This window comes from Symphalangus syndactylus, chromosome 21, assembly GCF_028878055.3.
Source record: "Symphalangus syndactylus isolate Jambi chromosome 21, NHGRI_mSymSyn1-v2.1_pri, whole genome shotgun sequence".
NCBI classification, from domain to species: domain Eukaryota; kingdom Metazoa; phylum Chordata; class Mammalia; order Primates; family Hylobatidae; genus Symphalangus; species Symphalangus syndactylus.
This window is the reverse complement of record NC_072443.2, coordinates 53,725,459-53,747,031: the sequence shown is the minus strand read 5'-3', so window position 1 is coordinate 53,747,031 and position 21,573 is coordinate 53,725,459. Positions and strand designations below refer to the sequence as shown.

At 47.5% G+C, this 21,573-nt stretch overlaps 1 protein-coding gene across 5 annotated transcripts in view; it reads left to right on the top strand.

The window, feature by feature from the left end:
* FGD5 (FYVE, RhoGEF and PH domain containing 5) overlaps positions 1-21,573 on the top strand; it is a 151,503-nt gene that overhangs the window by 68,137 nt on the left and 61,793 nt on the right. For all 5 annotated transcript variants that reach the window (XM_063630257.1, XM_055260332.2, XM_055260333.2 and 2 more), the window contains one exon: positions 13,185-13,317. In XM_063630257.1, coding sequence (XP_063486327.1) covers positions 13,185-13,317 — 133 coding nt within the window. The remainder of the gene's footprint in view (positions 1-13,184; positions 13,318-21,573) is intronic.

Sequence of the window (21,573 nt, the reverse complement as noted above, 5' to 3'; positions counted from 1 at the left end):
ATATACCCAAGAGAAAGGAAAATATGTCTATACAAAAATTTGTACACAGATATTCACAGCAGCATTATACATAATAGCCAAAAAGAAACAATTCAAATGTCTATCAGTTGAATGGATAAGCAGTATGATCTATCCATACTGTGGAATATTATTCAGCCATGAAAAAGAGTGAAGAGCTAACTCATGCTACAAAATGGATGGACCTGGAAAACACACTAAGTGAAAGAATCCAGACCCAAAAGGCCTCATACTGTATGAGTTCATGTAATGAAATGTTCAGAATAGGCAAATCCATAGAGACGGGAAGTAGACTAGTGGTTGCCAGGGGCTGAGGGGCCTAGCAGGGAATGAGGTTTCTTTTTGGAGTGATGAAAATATTCTAAAATTAGATAATGGTGTTGGTCACACAACTCTTTTAAATATACTAATATACTAAAAAGCACTGAATTGTATTTTAAAGGGGCAAATTTCATGGTATGTGACTCATATCTCATTAATGCTGTTATAAAAAGGAAACAAACCCCTCTGAAACCATTGATGCTGCTGCGTTTTAAGAGGAGGGGTGGGGATGTCTCTGGTCAGAAAACAAGGATGAACTTTTGTTTTTACTTAGTGAGAAATGGAAATTGAATTTTTAAAAAAGTCTCTCCTTTGGTCATGTTTCTGGGAACCATTACAATGCTATCCCTTGGCTGACCCTGGGTGCAGGACGCATTCTCTCCGAGAGGCGTGAAAGGGAGCCTCACTTCAGACACGAGGAGGCACCAGGCAGGCAGCGCTCTCAGGGCCTGGCCCCCAGGCTGTGGGATGTGTGTGTCTGGTCTCAGCACACAGTTTCATATGTCTGAGTGTTTTGTGCTTTGACCCATGAGTCCAACCTCCACCTCAGTTTTATAGATTTAGAAACTGAGCCTCCCCAGGACAGCCACGACGTAGCCCTGATGACGCGGGGTTTACTGAGGAATCCAGGACCTCCAGTCCTCTTGGGCTCTTTCCACAGTATCACATTTGCGCTGTGCTTTGTCATTGGTGGTCCCAGTTACAGTGCAAATGATAGCTCCATCTGCAAAGATTGCAGTGTCCCTGTGAGGAAGTAGACAAGGAAGCATCAGAGCAGAAGGGGCCACCAGGGGAAGTCCTGGAGGGACTGTTTAGTACTGGGAAGGTGCTGGGGCGCTGAGGGGTGGATTCAGCAAGAGAATGGAGCGAATGTCTGAGGGTTTAGAAATCTCTATCCGGTATCCAGCCCTCCCCTCCGCCCACTTACAAGCTCTTCCAGCTATTCTGCTAATTGGGAGACTCATTCTTGCCAGCCTGTCTCCTCCATTTCAAACTTTCCAGCTCCCAGAGAGCTCAGCCCCGAAGCCCCCTTCCCCTCCCTGCTGGGCTGGTGAGCTTCAGAAAGGTCCCAACCTGTCTCGGAGGGGCTGGGAGAAGTTACATCTGCAATCTGGCCCCATTCGCATGAATCTCCACACCAGTAAGGATGGAATTTGAGGTTGGAGTGCCCACTGAGAGATTCCCAGGGGGAAAAGCGTTCCGTTTTTGTTTTTTTTTTTTTTTTACGAGTTATTAGGCCCTTTTGGCTGTATTCAGAGTTATGGCTCCCAACGAGTGTTACATAGGACGGAATTAAATGGTCAGAGTTGGACAGCACCAGGCCGGGTTACACAGCGTTCGTCTCCCCACGTGGAGGCACATATCCTTTTACAACTCTAGGCTGCCGAAAAGGACTAGGCTCCAAATGAGTCCTTTGGAAGGACATTTGGAAGGTCGTTTAAGGTAACAGCCTCTGAGCAGCTTTAATTGATATTCCCTTTACAGCACAAGTGGACTCAGAGGGTGGATACAGTCCCAGGGAGACTAGGCAAGGGGTTTAGAACTTGGCCCTTCTGCAGGCTCTTCAGAACTGGCCAGAAAGGACCTGCTGTATGTCAGGCCATGTCCGCTTTCACCATCGTGTTCTTATTGACTCCCACAGTGAACCTCCATAGTTATCACCACCTTATAGGTAAGAAACAGACAGGTTGAGTGGCTTGCCTAAGGTCACACAGTGACTCTTTTCTGTGTGATGCCAACATTCTGGGCTACTTGGTCACTAAACTTACAATGCTGACCACCTGGCCCTTTTCCTGTTTTCCCAGAATGTGACTCTCCAGGTAAACTTATTGAGTGGTGGGACCATATTACTCCTGTAATGACCACATGCCCAGAATTTCCTGGAAAGATCTCATTCAAGGTACAACAGACCACTGGTCCTTTATTTTTTGTTTCTTTTCTTTTTACTATTTATTTATTTATTTATTTAGACAGGAGCTCATTCTGTCGCCCAGGCTGGACTGCAGTGGTGTGATCATAGCTCACTGCAGCCTCGACCTCCTGGGCTCAAGTGATCCTCCTGCCCTAGCCTCCCAAGTAGCTAGGACTACAGGTGTGCGCCACTGCACCTAGCTAGTTTTTTAACTTTTTGTAGATATGGGAGGTCTTGCTATGTTGCCAGGGCTGATCTCAAAGACTCCTGGGCTCAGGCAATCCTCCTGCCTCAGCCTTCCAAAGTGCTGGGATTACAAGTGTGAGCCAGCAGACCTGGCCCTCTTTTATTTTTTAAATTGACAAATAATAATTGTACATATTCATTAGGTCCATAGTGATGTTTTGATATATGTAATTTATAGATCAGATCAGGATAGTTAGCATACTATCATCTCAAACATTGATCATTTCTTTGTGTTGGGAACATTCAATATCCTCCTCCTAGCTATTTGAAACTATATAATATGTGATTGATAACTGTAGTCCTCCTACAGTGCTATGGAACCCTAGAACTTATTCCTCTTATCTGGCTGTATTTTTTATTCTTTTACAGATCTCTCCGTATCCTCACCTTACTCCTATCCTTCCCAGCCTCTAGTATCCTCTGCTCCACTTTTTACTTCTATGAGGTCAGCTTTTGTTTAGTTTCCACATATGAGTGAGAACATGCAGTGTTTAACTTTCTGTTCCTGGCTTATTTCACTTAACATAGTGTCCTCCAATCCCATTCATGTTGCCACAAATGACAGGATTTCTTTCTTTTTTATGGCTGAATAGTGTTCTATTGTGTATGTATACCACGTTGTCATTATCCATTCATCTGTTGTTGAATACTTAGGTTGATTCTGTATCTCAGCTACTGTGAGTAGTGCTGCAGTAAAGGTGGGGGTGTAGATGTCTCCTCCATATACTGATTTTCTTTCCTTTGGATAAATGCCCAGTAGTGGGATTGCTGGATCACATGGTAGTTCTATTTGTAGTTTTTTGAGGAATCTCCATATTATTCTCCATAGTGGCTCTACTGATTTACATTCCCATCAGCAGTGTAGAAGAGTTCCCTTTTCTCCACATCCTTGCCAGCATTTGTTATCTTGCGTCTTTTTGATAATAGCCATTCTAACAGGTGTGAGATGATATCTCATTGTGGTTTTGATTGGCATTTCCCTAGTGATTAGTGATGTGGGCATTTTTAAAATATACTTGTTGGCCATTTGTATGTTTTTTTTTCGAGAAATGTCTATTCATATCATTTACCCATCTTTTTAATCAGATTGGGTTTTTGTGTATGTGTATGCTTTTTCTGTTAAGACCTTTGAGTTTCTTATCTATTCTGGATATTAATCCCCTGTCGGATGAATAGTTTGCAGATATTTTCTCCCATTCTGTAGGTTGTCTTTTCACTCTGTTGATGGTTTCCTTTGCTGTGCAGATGCTTTGTTGTTTGATAGAATCCCATTTGTTTATTTTTACTTTTGTGGCCTGTGTTTTTGAGGTCTTAGTCATAAAATATTTTCCCAGACCAGTGTCCTGAAGCATTTCTCCTATGTTTTCTTCTACTAGTTTTATAGCTTTGGGTCTTACATTTAGGTCTTTGATCCCTTTTGAGGTTGATTTTTTTATAACATGAGAGGTGAGGATCTAGTTTCATTCCTCTACATATGGATATTCAGTTTTCCCAGCCCCATTTAGACTGTCCTTTCTCCAATGAGTGTTCTTGGCACTTTTGTCAAAACATTAGTTGTCTGTAAATATATGGATTAATTTCTGGGTTCTCTATTTTGTTCCCTTGGTCTGTGTGTCTGTTTTTATTCCAGTGCCATGCTTTTTTGGTTACTATAGCCTTGTAGTATATTTTGAAGTCTGGTAATGTGATGCCCCCAGCTTTATTCTTTTGGCTCAGGATTGCTTTGGCTATTTGGGTCTTTTGTGGCTCCACGTAAATTTTAGAATTTTAATTTCTGTTTCTGTGAAGAATGTCATTAGTATTTTGATGGAGATTACGTTGAATCTGTAAATTGCTTTGGGTAAGTATTGTCATTTTTACAATAGTAATTCTTCTGATCCATGAGCATGGAATGTCTATTTGTTGGTATCCTCTTTGATTTTTTTTCATCAGTGTTTTATGTTTTTTCTTGTAGAAATCTTTCGCCTTCTTAGTTAAATTTATTTCTAGATTGGGCTTTTCTTGTAGCTATTGTAAATGTAGTATTGTGATTTTTTTCGTAGCTCTTGAAAAATCATTCTCAGCTAGTTTATTGTTCATGTATAGAAATGCTACGGATTTTTATATATTGCTTATGTATCCTGCAACTTTACTGAATTTATCAGCTCTAAGAGGTTTTTGGTAGAGTATTTAGGGTTTTCTATATATAAGATTATGTCATCTGCAAACAGGGACAGTTTGACTTCTTCCTTTCTAATTTGGATGCCTTTTATTTCTTTCTCTTGCCTTATTGCTCTGGCTAGGACTCTCAGTAGTATGTTGAAGAATGGTGGTGAGAGTGGACACCTTTGTTTTGCTCCAGTTCTTAGAGGAAAAGATAAAAGCTAACAGTAAGATGTCAGCTGTGGGTTTATCATATATGGCCATTATTATGTTGAGATACTTTCCTTCTGTACCTAATTTATTGAGAGTTTTTATCATGAAGGGATGTTGAAAATTATCAAATGATTTTTCTGTCCTTTAAACTCTTGAAATAATGGTTAGAAATGTCATCCTTTTTTTTGTTCTAGAGACAGGGCCTTGCCCTGTCACCCAGGCTGCTGGAGTGCAGTGGTGTGACCAGCAGCCTCAACCCCCACCGGCTCAAGCAATTCTCCTGCCTCAGCCTCCCAAGTAGCTGAGGCTAATAGCTATAGGGATGAGCCACTACATTCAGCTAATTTTTTTTATTTTAGAGACGGGATCTCACTTTGTTGCCAAGAGTGGTCTTGAACTGCTGGCTTCAAGCAATCCTCCTGCTTCAGCTTCCCAAAGTATTGGGATTACAGGCTTGAGCAACTGAACCCTACTGAAATTTCATCCTTTTGGCCTCCAAACTATCTCTCAAATGTCCTTCCTCACTTAACATACAGCAAAGTTTCAGATCATTGGTCCTGGTTTGGGGCTTGAGAAAACATAGGCACTGAGCCCCGGGCAACTGGGAGACTTCAGCAAGGAAACAGATACGAAGTTGCCTGTAAGTCGTAAGGTACTGTACAGATGGGGGCCTTTCTACTGGTTGTGAACCACCCTTAGTGTCAGCTAGAGAGCAGAAAGATACCAGCTGATGGAAGGATGGGGCAGTCTGCATTTTCATTGTTCTGATGGGCTATTCTGATAAACTTATTTTGTCTGTTGCTGTCAGGCTATGGAAACACCACCACTAGCTAATATCTAATGAGGACCTTCTTTGTGCCACTTCTGAGTGCCTTTGTTGCATTATTTCAACGAATCCTCTAAATAATCTATACCTATATTACTATCACCCCTGTTTTATAGATGAAACTGAAAAAAAAAAAAAAAGCTGAGACACGGAGAGATTAAGAAACTTGCTTGAAGTGGCACAGCTGGGATTCCACCCAGGCAGTCTGTCTGAGCCCATCCTCTCCACCTCTGAGGCCAGAGAGTACAGTAAAGTACCCAGAGTACAGTGCAAAGTGCTGATGAAGAGGGTAGGCTCAGAACACTTTGCTCTGTACTCTCTCTGGGCTCAGAAGTAATTTGCACTGTACTCTGTCTGAGGCCAGGGAGAGTACTTTAGTCATCGTTGATCCCTCCATGTGTTAGCTCCATGAAGTAGAAGCTGAGCCATATTTGGTGAGTGAGTGTGAGGGGATGGGTGAGAAGGATGGATGGCTGAGTGAGTAGATGGAAGGATGTCTGGAAGGGTGAGTGGATGGTCAGATGTCCAGTGTCCTGAAGTGGGTGAGTGGGTGGGTGGGTGGCTGGCTGGATGGATGGATGGATGGATGGATGAATAGATAGATAAGTGAGTGGGTGGGTGGGTGGATGGATGGATGGATGGATGGATGGATAGATAGATAGATAGATAGATAGATAGATAGATAGATAGATAGACAGACAGATGAATAGATGAATAGATAGATGGGTGAATGAATGGATGGGTAGGTAGTTGGGTTAGAGGGCTTTCTCATATGTAATATATTGGTATGCTCAAGGAATCCACCTGAAGATAACACCTCACTCAGTTATGATTATGATGGGCATTTTGACTAGAGAGGCTATAGACACTGTACCCTCAGTACCTATAGTACAGTCTAGAACAGACAACTCTTAATAGGATTTTTTTGAATGAATGAAAAACCAGGCAGGCACCAGAGCTGAAAACATAGAGCCTTTCAGGCTTCCTTTGACCATACCGAGCAGAGTACTCATCTCAGAGGTTTCTGTTGGCAGACTGGGGAGATAGATGTGATATTAAGTGTTCCCAGTCTTTTTCCCCAAGGGAAGACATGGTTACTTGCCCAGGACACAATTCTGCCAGTCTGTCAGAGCATTTGGGAAGAGGTTAACATCTATCTCTCAGAGGTGTTTCCTTCCCCTGTATATGATCAACCTCGTAGCAATACCAGGGTCGGTAGGAGCAGCCGTGTTGACATTCTTGGTTTTAGTATCAGAACATTTTGATTTGTTTATTTTACTGCTGACTTGTGTTTAAGATAAGGTCTGTTGCTGCCATTTTTTCATTGACTCTGCAAAGGCATTGCATCATACTTGCACTTTCATGCTGTGAAGGTGCATATTTTAAAGACATTTCTAGACCTTTAAAAATGTATTACTATTATTTTTGATTGACAAATCATAATCCTATACATTTATGGGGTACAATGTGATGTTTTAGTATACGTATACAATGTGGCATAATTAAATCAAGGTATTAATGTATTCATCGCCTTATCATTTTTATGGTAAGACATTTGAAAGTTACTGTTAGTTGGCCAGGCACAGTGGCTCGTGCCTGTAATCCTGGCACTTTGGGAGGCCGAGACGGGCAGATCGCTTGAGGTGAGGGGTTCAAGACCAGCCTGGCCAAGATGGTGAAACCCCGTCTCTACTAAAAAGTACAAAAATTAGCTGGGCATAATGGCTTGCACCTGTAATCCCAGCTACTCGAGAGGCGGAGGCTCAAGAATCACTTGAACCTAGGAGGCAGAGGTTGCACTTAGCGGAGATCACATCACACTGCACTCCAGCCTGGGTGACAGAGCGAGACCCCCCCCAAAAAAAATAAAATAAATTGAAAAAAGAAAGAAAGAAAAGTTACCCTTGTACTCAAAAGAAAGAGAGAGAGAGAGAAAAGTTACTCTTAGTTATTTTGAAATATGTAATACTTGTTATTGACTGCAGTCACCCTGCTATGCAGTAGTCTCAAAACCCATTCCTCATGCCTGTTTGAAACTTTGTACCCCTTGATCAACAGTAAAAGCACATTTCTTCTTCTTCTTTTTTTTTTTTTTTTATACCTCAGTGTACAAGATTTTATTTAGTGATACATGAATTTGGTTCTGTCACGTGGGGCCCACGTTATAAGTTCCATCTGGGTCCATTACAGCTTGAACCACTCCCCCCAAAAAGGGAAAGAAACTTAAAAAAGAAAATCCACAACTTTTTCCATGTCATTAAATATATTCATATATGATAACTATAATATATTAGTATCGGGGAATCTGCCCCAATATTCACGTAGGTTCTTTTCTATTTTCCTAAGTGTCGGCTGGCTTGAGAAATAAAGGGACAGAGTACAAAAGAGAGAAATTTTAAAGCCGGGCGTCCAGGGGAGACATCACATGTCGGTAGGTTCCGTGATGCCCCACAAGCCACAAAAACCAGCAAGTTTTTATTAGGGATTTTCAAAAGGGGAGGGAGTGTGCGAATAGGTGTGGATCACAGACATCAAGTGCTTTACAAGGTAATAGAATATCACAAGGCAAGTGGAGGCAGGGCGGGATCACAGGACCACAGGACCGAGGCGAAATTAAAATTGCTAATGAAGTTTCGGGCACCATTGTCATTGATAACATCTTATCAGGAGGCAGGGTTTTGAGATCAACCAGTCTGACCAAAATTTATTAGGCAGGAATTTCCTCCTCCTAATAAGCCTGGGAGTGCTATGAGAGACTGGGGTCTATTTCACCCCTGCAGTCTTGACCATAAAAGACAGGCTCACCTTGGGGGACCGTTCATAGGCCTATACCTCCAGGCGTGTATTCTCTTTCTCAGGGATGTTCCTTGCTGAGAAAAAGAATTCAGCGATATTTCTCCCATTTGCTTTTGAAAGAAGAGAAATATGGCTCTGTTCCGTCCGGCTCACTGGCGGTCAGTGTTTAAGGTTATCTCTCTTATTCTCTGAACAATTGCTGTTATCCTGTTCTTTTTTCAAGGTGCCCAGATTTCATATTGCGCAAACACACATGCTGTACAATTTGTGCAGTTAATGCAATTATCACGTGGTCCTGCGGCGACATACATCCTCCTCAGCTGACAAGATTAAGAGATTAAAGTAAAGACAGGCATAGGAAATCACAAGGGTATTGATGGGGAAGTGATAAGTGTCCATGAAATCTTTACAATTTATGTTTAGAGATTGCAGTAAAGACAGGCGTAAGAAATTATAAAAGTATTAATTTGGGGAACTAATAAATGTCCATGAAATCTTCACAGTTCACGTTCTTCTGCCGTGGCTTCAGCCGGTCCCTCCGTTTGGGGTCCCTGACTTCTCGCAACATATTAGTATGCATTGGAAAGGGACACTGACCCAAACAATACGTTATGGTCACAACTAAACATTTACAATTCTAAGTGAACAGAAATTCAAAACACAGGAGGGGGTCAAGGGAGGAGGGGAAGTGCATCTGGGAGCAGGGAATGGGAAGAAACGCCTAATGACAGGAGTGGGACTGGCTTGGCTTTTGGCAGGGGGTGAGACCCCACAAGTCCACATTTTGACACCCGTAGGTATGCCATGGCTCTGGCCCAGAGGAATGTCTTGTCCATGGACTGTGGCCCAATGGCCCCATCAATGAGTCTGGTTTGTCCACTCTCTGGGCTTCAAGGGGGCTTCCTTTAAGTGTTGAGAACCTAAACGTCTTTCACTTTCCTGAAGGCAGGAACCAGCACATTTCTAATGGTGACTAATCCCTATTTGTTGTACTCATAATTCCTAAATAGGACAGTGAAATAAATGAGTCAGAAATATCAGAGCGCCTGAACCTTTGCCCCTAACATCTGTTTTAGTGATCTTTCTGGAAAACAGAATCAGATAAAGAAGTAGAATAAGAAGAGGGCCATCTGCATGGGCTCCACAACTGCCATAGCTGAGGCTGAATTGAGGATCAGAAGTAACCAGGTTCATCTGTGAGGTCTGTGCACCTCCAATGTGAGCAAGATAACTTTAGTCAAACACATTATTATAATTTAATCATTATACGGTTTATTTTAAAGTATTAAAAGGGTCCCGGTGTGGTGGCATATACCTATAATTCCAGCTACTGGGGATGCTGAGGTGGGAGGATTGCTTGAACCCAGGAGTTAGAGTCCAGTGTGGCCAACATAGTGAGACCCCTTTTTAAAAAAAAAAAAAAAATTAAAAATTAGCTGAACATGGTGGTGTGTGCCTGTACTCCTTAACTGCTAGAGAGGCTGTGGCGGGAGGATTGCTTGAGCCCAGGAGGTGAGGCTGCAGTGAGCCATGATCATACCAGTGCACTCCAGCTCAGGCAGCAGAGCAAGACCCTGTGTCTAAAAATAATAATACATTTAAAAATACAGTGTTAAAAGAATACACCGTATGACCTCACAGGTATTATCACTTAGGATGAGGCCAGAGTTGGTAGCAAGTGTTATGAATGAGTTGACTTAAAGAAAACGTGAGGCAAATGATAGAACAGCTGGAGGCAGCAAAGGCCACGCTGAAGACGGGGGAGTGGCTCGGGTTTGGGAAGCACAAAGACAGGAAGAGACAGGAGAATACAGAGCTGATCATGAAGAAAGCTGACGTTTACTGAGTTGTCATGTGTTGGGCACTATTCTGAATGTCTGATGTTATGTAACTCACTGTGAATTGAGCACTGCTGAGGCTTGGAGAAGTTAAACACAGCCAACAAATAGCCAAGCCAGAATCTGAACCCAGGAAGCCTAACTCGAGAGCATGAGCCCTCATCTCCGCACTCCACTGACTTTCAGAAGTAAAATAACAACAAAAGCAAAGGGCCACCCAGGACCCAACTCCACATATCAGTGCACTGACAGGCCCCGACTGCATCTGCTGTCAGGTCTCTAAAAGGGACCAAGCACGGAGAGAGGCACCTTCAGAGGCAGCGTATGTCAGCTCAGATTTGCCGCGTGACCTCGAGCTATCTCCTTCCCCTCTCCAGGGGTTTGGCTTGCGTGAGCCCTCTCCCCCATATCACCCATGGCTCTGCTTCATGGAAACCACCCCCTGCTTGGCTTGAGGCAGAGCCCCCAGGTTCTGTGATGCCCAGCAGCATCTGATGCTGGGGAGACCACAGCAGCAGCAGCAGGAGCTGAGGGCACCCAGTTTGCCCTCCCCAGGTCCCACAGGCTTGCTAGACAGGCTGAGCTCTTGGGGCCAAATCCCAGCAGCCCTGGAATGCCCCTGAAAAAGTTAAGCCAGGGGACAGCACGATCAGATTGGGTTTTGAGATGGTCACTATGGCCACTGGGTGGAGAACAGATTGGGTGGCAGCCAGGGTGAAGTCAGAGAGCTCAGGAAGGCACCAGTTACAGATGTTCAGGCAGGAGGTGGCCTGGCCAGCAGAGGCTGTGCTAGAGATGCTAGATGTATGGTTGGGAGGTATTTGAAGGTAAGCCCGGGAGGAAGGTAAGCCTGACGCTCACGTAGTGGCTGTTTTAGGAGACACTTGGGTTTCTGGCTTTCTGCCTGGCATGCACCTTCCTTTTGGATGTGGAGGAGGAGTAGTAGCGCTGCTAACTGCTGCGTCCCTCATCCTTACTGCCTATCCTGGGTAGAGCACCACCTGCTCCTGCTGCCTGAGGTGGCTGTTTCTCTCAGGAGGGAAGGACTCCGTTCCAAGTCTGCTGGAAAAAGGGTTGCAAATTGATGCAGGCAGCTCTGGAGGGAGGGGAGTGAGACCAGTCCATGTAGTCACTTTACTGAGCCTGATCTGAGCTCTGCCGAGCAGGTGAGTTGTCCCTGACCGTTAGGCTGGGGACCGCTCCTCAGTGGAGGGAGCTGGTGGCCCTTGGCAGCATGGTGACTTGCAGTGGAGGTGGAGGTGACCCTGGGACAGGAGGGAGGCTTTGGCACACCTCAGCAAGCCTGGCGGCGTGTTATTTCTCTGTATACCTTGGTAGTAGCTATATGGCTTGTTGTAAAACACCTCATCATTTGAAAGAAAAGGCCAAAAAGCAATGTTTTTGAAAAGGAAGAAGAAAGAGGTCTGACCAGAGGGTAGCCTGTTGGCTAGTAGGTTAAGTCTGGCTCAACCTTGGTGAGGACTGGGTTTGCCTCTGTATACAAGTGTGCAGCCACAGTCCCCACCTCCAACCCATTATGTCAGTGGAGGCCCAGGCAGAGACAGGCCACCTTGTCCTTGCTCTGTCTGGCCCTATAGCCCCTTGTGGAGCAGGGGACCCTACTCTGGCCTTGGCAGAACCCCAAGCTGCTTAGGCTACAGGTACTCTGGAGTTAGGTATCTGTGGTTCTGGCTCCTATGAAGGATACTTGGGGAGCTCCAGGATAGGCTCCTAGCTCAGCTGTTCCCTAAGGCTGTTTCTCCTCCCCTGATGTCCCCCACCCGCCTCGCTTCCCCCTGCCTGGGCCAGGGCCTGAGGGAAGGCTTGGCCCAGGCAGTCCAGGAAGTGGCTGCTCCCTTCCGTCCTGCCATCCGTCAGTCATTCCAGTATCTCATCCAGGCATTCCCAGAGGGCAGGAGTATTTGGTAAGGATTCAATAAGACCAAATTTTGAGTAGGAAGAAAGGTTTGTGAGTTGTCTGGGGCCACATTGCCAATGGCAAGAGGGAGCCACTGAAGGTTTTTGGGCAGGAGAAGGGCACAGTCTTTTGTGGAATAATCAGTCTGCTGTGTAGAGAGAAGGGCTGAGAGCCCCCGCTTTGGGGATCACAGTTTGTGATTGTGCACGAGTTGTTCACATTTGAGGACAGGGACCATGTCTGCTTCACTCACCAATGTTTTACTCGATGTCTAGCCCATGCCTGCTTAAAGCAGACAATCAGTAAATATGTACTGACTGCTGTGTTCATTATTTACTGGCAATGCCTGTGGAGTAGTCACAGGCGTAGAGATATGAGATTGTCACACCTAGATGAGCTGTGATGCTCACATCACCTGCCAAGAAGGTGAGACAGGAATCCTTGTTGCTGTGCAGCTGAGTAGGAACTGATGCCCTGAGCTATGTCTTGTCTGCAATCTAGCCAATGGCAAGGCCGGGACTAGGGGCTGGAACACACATCCTGGATTCTGTCTACCACATCATTGCATCCCTTACTCAGGCCTAGAGCACACGGCCAGCTTAAGGACTAACCTGCTGCCTGACCAGGCCAGTCCAGATCCCAGACCACCCAGATTCAACATCTCCTGCCCGCATCCTGAGTTATTCGGGCCTTCCATTGGCAGGGGAGCCTGCCCCCTGTCTGCAGGGAAGTGAGTCTGCCTTAACGTGTGCAAAGGCACTGGGCAGCAAGAGCCTGGTGTGTTCAGGGCTCCAAATGGAAGCCAGTATGGCTGGGGGTGGGGAAGTAGGAAGTTTGCGCCTGAGTCTTGCTACTCATTTTCTGTCCCCATGGCACGAATGGGACCCCTGGTAGGTTCACTTTGCCTCTGCTAAACAAAAAGCTCTAACCCTTCTTTCCCCTGCTCTGACCCAGCGCCTACACAGAGCCCTACAAAGTCTGTCCCATCTCGTCGGCAGCCCCCAAAGAGGACCTTACGTCGGATGAAGAGCAGAGAAGCTCGGAGGAGGAGGACAGTGCTTCAAGAGACCCCAGCCTCACCCACAAGGTAGGGCACCCCACAGGTAGGCCGTGGGCATCAGAGACATGAAGGTGGAGAGATGGCTGTAACAGATCTGCTCCTTCCCTTGGTGCGGAGGGAGCTGTTTGCAGATAGCTGGCCCCAGCTGGATGTAGGGGCTGAGACAGTCAGCATCAGGGCTCTAGGAAGCATCGCCTTCTGGGGACCGGCCTCGGTGATGCAAGGGCAACTGCTCATGCTGGTATCCATTGGAGTCTGACGAAGTTTGGGGCTTTCTGGAGCCTTTGTGGATGATGTGGAATAGAGCTGCCTGATTTGAATGAAGACCAGCCTAGCTTCTAATGACCTTGGACACCCTGGGCCTCAGTTTCCTCTTCTGTGAAGTGGAAATCATGAGGGTGAGATGTGTTAAAGGCTATAAGGGAATTTTGTGAACTGAAAACCGTTTTAGATGAAAGCTGGTTTCCCTGGCCCTGCAGCAGTGCTGTGAGGGGATGGAGTTGCTGGAGGGAGGTTGCTGTCTAGAGGCTGATGGTGAGTTGGGGGCCACGTCACAGTGAAGACCCAGACCTCATTGCTGGGCACGGGTGCATCAGTGCTGATGGGGGTAATATACGCTCTCTATTGGACACTCATGGTGAGCCGGCCTTCACCCACTCACTGACAGTCCCAGCCCTTCCATGCACCCCTTCTCGGAGTCATGAATCCCTTTCCACAATGTACATTTGCAGAAACGGGCAGAGGTGAAGAACCAGCCTAGGGCACGTGGCTGGTAGGTGGCATCCCAGGAAACATCACGGGGCAATATGGGGCTCAGGCATTTGTTCTGCAGGGGACACGACCACTGCAGGGAAATGGGCTAGGAAGGGTGAAATGCCCCCACCCACCCCACCCATCTTCCAGGCCATGCCTGCATGTTGAGAGGTGGCTGGAGAGGCAGAGAGTGAAGCGCCCCATTCCCCTGCTTCCCAACAGACCTCAGCACCTTTCTCTGCACCTGCCTCCTACTCCCCATCATCCTCCCCTTCCAAGCCTAGGTTAGTTTTGCCACATTGATTAAAGACCATTGCAAGTGGATGTACTCAGCACAGGTGCCTGACGCTTACCAAGCATTGGCCAAATGGGGATGTCTCATTTTCTTTCCATAAAGGTGATTTCTTTTAAAAATCCGTTGATCTCTCTGGACTGTGTTTTCATAAAGTTACCTACCAAGTGCTACAGGAGCCCTCAAGAGAGTTACTCCCCTCTTCTCCTGCCTCTTCCCCTGCAGTCCCTTCTCTCTCCAGTGGCTCCTTCACACCCTCCCTGTCCCCTTCCCCTCTCACTCATCTCCCTGCTGCCTCTTCCTCTTTAGGTACTGAGCCATGTATCTGGCACTGTCCTAAGGTTGTCCATGTTTGTCATCTCCTTGACTCCTTACAACAACTTCAAAGTTGGCACCGTTATCCCAGTTTTACAGTTGAGGACACAGAGGTTCTGAGAGGTTAAGTAACTTGCCCAAGGCCACACAGCTAGTGAATGAAGGGGTCAGGTCTCAAGCACAGCTCTGGCTGGCTCCAAGTCCAGTGCTGTCTATCACTGCGGGCCTTCTCTGACCCCTCCACTCCTCCCCCTCTCCCAAGAAGGAATGTTGTCTCCTTGTGGAGAAGGGAGGAGAGCCTTGAGTTAGTCGTGCCCGTTTAAAGATGATTTTGTCTTTTCTGGGCATCCCTGAGGTCATGGAATCTGGGAGCAGAAAGAGATAGTTGCCGTCAGAGATTTGGTCCCCACCCTGAAACCAGGAATTGGGTACTGGCTGCGAGAACGTCGGAGGGCTGATGGAGCAGTGGAGCCCACCGTGTACAACTCTCTGTACCTCAGAGTTCCCCCCCTTGTGATGTACCCCACCACGGTCACCGAGTTCTCTGTTAAACCCTCCTCTGGGACCCCCCACATCTCTTTTTCCGGCTGTGTCACTGCAGTCCAGTCATTCTCCATCTCTGAAAGAGAGCACTAATAGTAACTGTGGGGCTGTGGGAGGGTTGAATGGGAACACAAATGTGAGAGTGCTGGCCATACAATAGGGGTGTAATAATTATCTATTGTTTCTGAATCCTTGAGACAGAGGGGGAGTATGGGAAGAGAGGGCCTGTCCTGCCCAGGACCATTCTAAAGGTGTGAATGTGCAATTCTGGGGCCCTGGACATTGGCTATTACCCAGGATCTGGTCTCCTGGCCACTGCTTGGACACTCCCAGGAATAAGGAGCTAGCAAGAGGTAGAGCAGCCTAGGGACTAAGAAGTTCAGACTCAGCTTTGTCCCTTGCTGGCTGAGTGACTTGGGCAACTTCCTGACCACTCTGCTCATAGGATTCCCCATCTGTAAGGTTGGGATAGTAGTAATAGTACCCGCTTCAGAATAGTTACGAAGGTAAATAAGTCTAAGGAGACCTAGAACAATGCCTACCACTCAGTAAAAAAGCATACAAAGGTCAGAGCTTTTGATTGAGACTGGGAGCCTGAACAGGGAAGCAACCTGCCCAAGTTCAATCGGGACTCAGCAGTGACGCACTGGGGTCATGAGGCTGGGGCAGCCCTGCCTTGGACAGGGATCCTTCATGTGTCCTGTGGGGGCCAGAGCCAGGCAGAGCCTGTGGCCAGCCAGAACAGGGCCAGGGTCAGAGGCAGGAGCATCTGGTCATCCCAAGAGCAGGGAGGGGCTGGGTGAGTCTAGGCTCATCTTTCCAGCAGATCAGTTCACTCTCCAGAGTCCAGACTTCTCATCAGCCATAGGGTTGGACATCCCTGCCCTCCTGCCCCTCATTCTTCTTTGTGAGGCATTATTTACCAGAATTGAAGTCAAAACCTACACTTTAATTGCACGAGGCATGCTCTTCCATGGAACATGTAAATCACTGCAGATGAGGGTGAAATCCCCTCGAACTCTCATTCCTATTCCCCATTCCCTTAAACACACAGTGGATTGTTTTGTGGATTTGTTATTTTTACATATATGATATCAAACTATAAGAAACCTGGAGTAACTTAGTTGGGTTCCTTCAGTAATATCCCAGAGGTATTTCCACATTGATACATAGAGTTCTGAGTTAAATGTTTTTCTGGCTGCATAGTATTCCATTTTCCAGATGTGCTGTGGTTTATTTAGCCATCTCCTTGCTGCAGTATGCTTACAGTGTTTCTAGTTCCATCAGCATTGCAGTGAACTTGTTTACACACCTCCTTATGCACATAAAAGATTTTCTGAAGGGTAGATCCCAGAAGGCAATCAATGGACCAGAGAGCAGGCACATTTTTTTTTTTTTTTTTTTGAGACAGAGTCTCACTCTGTCGCCCAGGCTGGAATGCAGTGGCGCAATCTCGGCTCACTGCAAGCTCCGCCTCCCAGGTTCACGCCATTCTCCCGCCTCAGCCTCTCTGAGTAGCTGGGACTACAGGCGCCCGCCACCACGCCTGGCTAATTTTTTTTTTTTTGTATTTTTAGTAGAGACGGGGTTTCACCATGGTCTCGATCTCCTGACCTTGTGATCCGCCCGCCTCGGCCTCCCAAAGTGCTGGGATTACAAGCGTGAGCCACCGCGCCCAGCCAGAGCAGGCACATTTTAAATCTCCATATCCACTGCCATGTAACAGCCCCCCAACAGGCTGTGACAGCAGACTCCCTGGCCACCCTTCGTGCCCAGAGCTCCCCAACCACGGAACCACTGTGGAGATGGGAAGGGAGGTTTCCCGAGTGAGTGACCTTCCCCACCTCTTTTCTGCAGGAAGATTTTTGGTAGGGTGGGGGTGGGGAGAAGGGTCATGTCTCCATCCTCATTTGTCCTCCACTATGGCTGAGAATTCAGTTTCTCCAAAAGGCAAAGACCTCTCATCTCCATGCCCTAGTCACATTGTGTGGGACGTGGGAGCAAGATTTTCTGTCTCTGCCACCTCAGAAGAGCAGACCAGGGAAGGTGTGAGTGAGGAGTGGTCACCCCGTGGGCCCCGGGAGGTGTGTTTGAGGGTACATTAGTGAGCCCTACCCTTCCTGGATGTTTTGGAGCAGCCAAGTCATGATGGGAGAGGTTTTGGGAGCAGGACAGGAGGCTGAGCCCCACTGGTCCACCCACATGTCTGACCTCTCCTCGCTCCCACTCGTAGACACACAAAGGCTGTAGGTGGAAGGAAAGAGGGAGGGAGAGAAAGAAAGCAAGAAAGACTTAAAAATAGCCTCCTTATGAAAGGAGACATTCAAAGACTCGCTGATGTGTCGGCTCTCCCTGACAATGAGTCTAATGGGGCCTTTTCAGGCTAAATACCAGCTCCCCTGAGACCAGCCCAGTAGCCAGCGGCCCCTCCCAGGGACCCCCTCCCTCACCTGAGTCTCATGGCCACATTTGTTTCCCAGTCTGGCTTGTTTCTGGAACAGACCCTTGCTGTTGTCAGGCCCTCTGTGGCAGGTCTGCTCGTGCCCAGCCGGGCCCACATGCCCAGAGCTCTGCTCTTGCCGGGCCGGCTGACCGGTGTCCCTGGTCCTTGCGCCTGTAGCCTCGCCTTGACCATCTGCCCCCAATTAAAGGGTCCACCTGAGCCCTGGTTGTTGCCATCGGACCAGTCCCCAGCTGGGGTTAAACACCACCATGCACTTTCTCTGTGCTATGGACTTCTAGACCTAGATGCACAGCTGCACACTGGCTCCACTGCAAATGCTTGCTTCGCCTGGGCCCCGAGGAAGGGGCTCTGAACCACAGCCTGTGCTTCCCACTCTCAGAAGACAATACTCATCTCCTAGTGAACATGAACTTTCTCCACTGTCTGCCGCTCTTCTGTCTGCGTCTTCACTGAGTTACTCCCGGTCCCTTCTCTTCTTCCACAGAAACTTATTTATTCAGTAAGTATGTACTGAGCGTCTACTCTGTGCCTGGCTCATTGTCAGGGAGGACCAACATGCAAGCACCCTTTCAAGGGCTGAAGACACAGCAGTGACAAGTCAGACCAGTCCCTGCCTGCCCTGTTGGAGTTTCACATTCTAGAGAAGGGGATGGAAGGGAAACCAGAAAACTCCTAAGGTGGGATTAGGTGGTAACAAGTGCTGTAAAAAACAAACTGACTGCCAGGCACAGTGGCTCACGCCTGTAATCCCAGCACTTTGGGAGGCCGAGGTGGGCGGATCACGAGGTCAGGAGATCAGGACCATCCTGGCTCACATGGTCAAACACCGTCTCTACTAAAAATACAAAAAATTAGCTGGACCTGGTGGCACGTGCCTATAGTCCCAGCTACTTTGGAGGCTGAGGCAGGAGAATTGCTTGAACCCGGGAGACAGAGGTTGCAGTGAGCCAAGATCGTGCCACTGCACTCCAACCTGGGCGACAGAGCAAGACTCTGTCTTAAGACAACAACAACAAAACAAAAAACAAACACAAAAACTGGCTATGGTTGTGGGGAACAGAGCTCCTGGGATTGGGGGTGGGGGCATCTTAGACACAGAATGCCTTCATTTTTCCATTTTTAAAAAATTGTGGGAAAATACACATAACATAAAATCCACCATCGTAACCATTTTTAAGTGTGCAGTGCAGTGGCATGAAGCACATTACATTGCCATGCAGCCATCAACACCATTCATTTCCAGAGTTTTTTCCTCTTCCCAAACTGAAACTCTGCCCCCTTTAGACACTGACTCCCCATTCCTCCTCCCCTATCCCCTGGCAGCCACTGTTCCACTTTCTGTCTCTGTGAGTTCAGTTACTCTAGGGACTTCACATGAGTGGAATCCTACAGTATTCATTCTTTCATGAGTGGCTAATTCACTTAGCATAATGTCCTTAAGGTTCATCCACTCTGTAGCATGGGTCGGAATTCCTTCCTCTTTAATACTGAGTTCGATTCCATTGTATGGGTGGACTGTATTTTGTTTGCCCCTTCATTCATTGACAGATGCATGGGTTGCTTTCACCTCTTGGCTGTTGCGAATGGTACTGCTGTGAATGTGGGTGCACAGATCTCTCTAAGACCCTGCTTTCAGTTCTTGTAAGTATATGCCCTGAAGTGGGATTGCTGGATTATATGGCGATTCTGTGTTTAGTTTTTTGAGGAACCGCCATATAGTTTTCCACAGCAGCTGCACCCTCTTATATTCCTGCCAATAGTGCAGAAGGGTTCCAATTCCCAGGGAGGGGCTCTTGGATGAGGAAGACACATCTGTGCAGGTACGGAATGGTGTGAGGGAGCCCGCACTGTGAAGCCCTAGGGCAGAGCCTTCCAGGCAGAGGAGAGCAGTGCAAGGGCAGGAGGGCGGGGATGAGTCTGTGAGCCAGAGCCTCGGAGGTCATTGTGGCTGGAGGAGGTGAGGTTGGGGAAAGAAGGAGGAGCGGGGGCTGGAGAGATTCGTCAGGTCTTACCTCAGGCCATAGTCATATTGAAGCCTCCCCCACTCCTCCGCCTCCCTTACTGCTGTCGCTGGTGCTGCACAACCCTCCCGACATCCAGGAGCCAGGCCCCCTTCCGCCGTCCACTTCAGACCCCTCTTACACAAGCCCTGAGCCTCAGTCCTGGTGGCCTCACCTCCTTGGGAACATCCTCTTCCCTGGGCTTGCCTGACAGTCCTCTCCTAGTTCTCCTTTGTTTCTGACTGTGCAACTCTGTCCACTCTGCTGTCTTCGGCATTTCCCAAGGCTCCGCTGCCCCCAGCCCCCATCCCTCATTCTGTGTCCTCTTTGCTGGCAGCCCGTTCCAGCCATGGCCAGCCCTACGCAGGTGGCATCCCAGAGCACACCATCTGGCCTGACCCCGGACTTGAGCTTCTTGGTGCCCTTTAGGGACCTTCTTGGAAGCCCCACAGATGTTTCAAACTCAACACATCCCATACCGAGCTCATCCTCTTCCCATCCCTGGCTTGTCTGCTTCCTGTGTTTGCTATTCTGGATGTTAGCAGTAGATGTGGAAGATCTGAATTCCTGACGTGTCATCTTCTTATTACCATGTCTTAATCACAGATCAAAGAAAATTCAGTAGACACCTAGTTCTTCGACCAGACATCATGCAAGATACAAAACGAGTTCTGTCTGCTCCTTAAACCCACCTCAGACCCTTTGCCATTGGAGTTTCCTCCACCAGAAACGCACTCCCTGCCCTTTGCCTGGCTGGCTACAGGTCTCAATTTGAATGTCACCCCCTCAGAGAGGGCTCCTAGATCTTCTGCCATGCTCTGGCTATTTCCTTATGCTGTAGTCTTGTTCTTTATTTCTCTGTTTTCTTGCACATTGTTTGCCTTTCCCTGGCAGTCGTTCCAGGAGGGCAGACGCTGTGTTTATCCTGTTCATGGGTGCGTCCTTGCTGCCTAGTACATTAAGATGTAGTCAATGAATATCTTCAAATAAGTTAATAAACAAATGAATACATTAGACCTAGTTCCTGCATTTACATAAGAAAAACAAACTCGAATGCCTGACGACAGTTTAATAAAATGAAAACACTTGTTTGGCTCTGTGTAACTTACTCTGCACAGTGAGTGGCAGAGCTGGGAGTCCAACCTGTATTTTTAATATTCCGGTTGCTTCACCCTGGCTCCCCCATAGCCATGCAGAGAGTGCTGCATTTCAGTACACTAACACAAGAGACATTGCAAGACGGGTGACAGAGGAGAGGGAGGGAGGCAGACACAACTCAGAGGAGACGGGAGAGAAGAGGGACTCCAAGGTTCTGGAGGGTGTCCTGGGTACGTGTATGCCTCACACCCCTTGCTGAGAGCCTTGAGGGGCTGGAAGGCAACCAGGGCCAAAGGGCTGGTCAGATTAGGATCCCCTGGCCCTGGGAGAGCTTGTTCTGTGGCTGAGTTTCCTCTCTGTTAAGTCTCAGACATGCCCTTTGCCCTAGTGTTTGGGATGTAGGCCACAGGTGATACTCAGTCTTGCTTTCTCCTTCCTGACTTGGCGGTGGTCACTCTCTCTCTCTCTTCATGGCCTATGGCCAAAGTGCCACATGTGGACCAACAGCACCCTAGCATCTGGGGGATCATTAGAAACACAGCATCCCAGCTCCCACCCCAGACTTGTTGCACCCAGATCTGCCTGTTGACAAGATCCTCAGTGACTCACGTGTGCTCACGGAAGTCTGAACTCTGGTCCATGTGCAGGAATCACCCAGTCTATGTGGAGCACTCGTGGTGCCCTCGGCTCTAGGAGATGCCATAGAAGAAGCTAATGGGGTCCCAACTTTGGGGAACTTACAGTTGAGTTGGAGGATGAAAAAGCAATTCACGTGATGATCTTTAAACTTTATATTCATATTTTATCTACTCTGAATG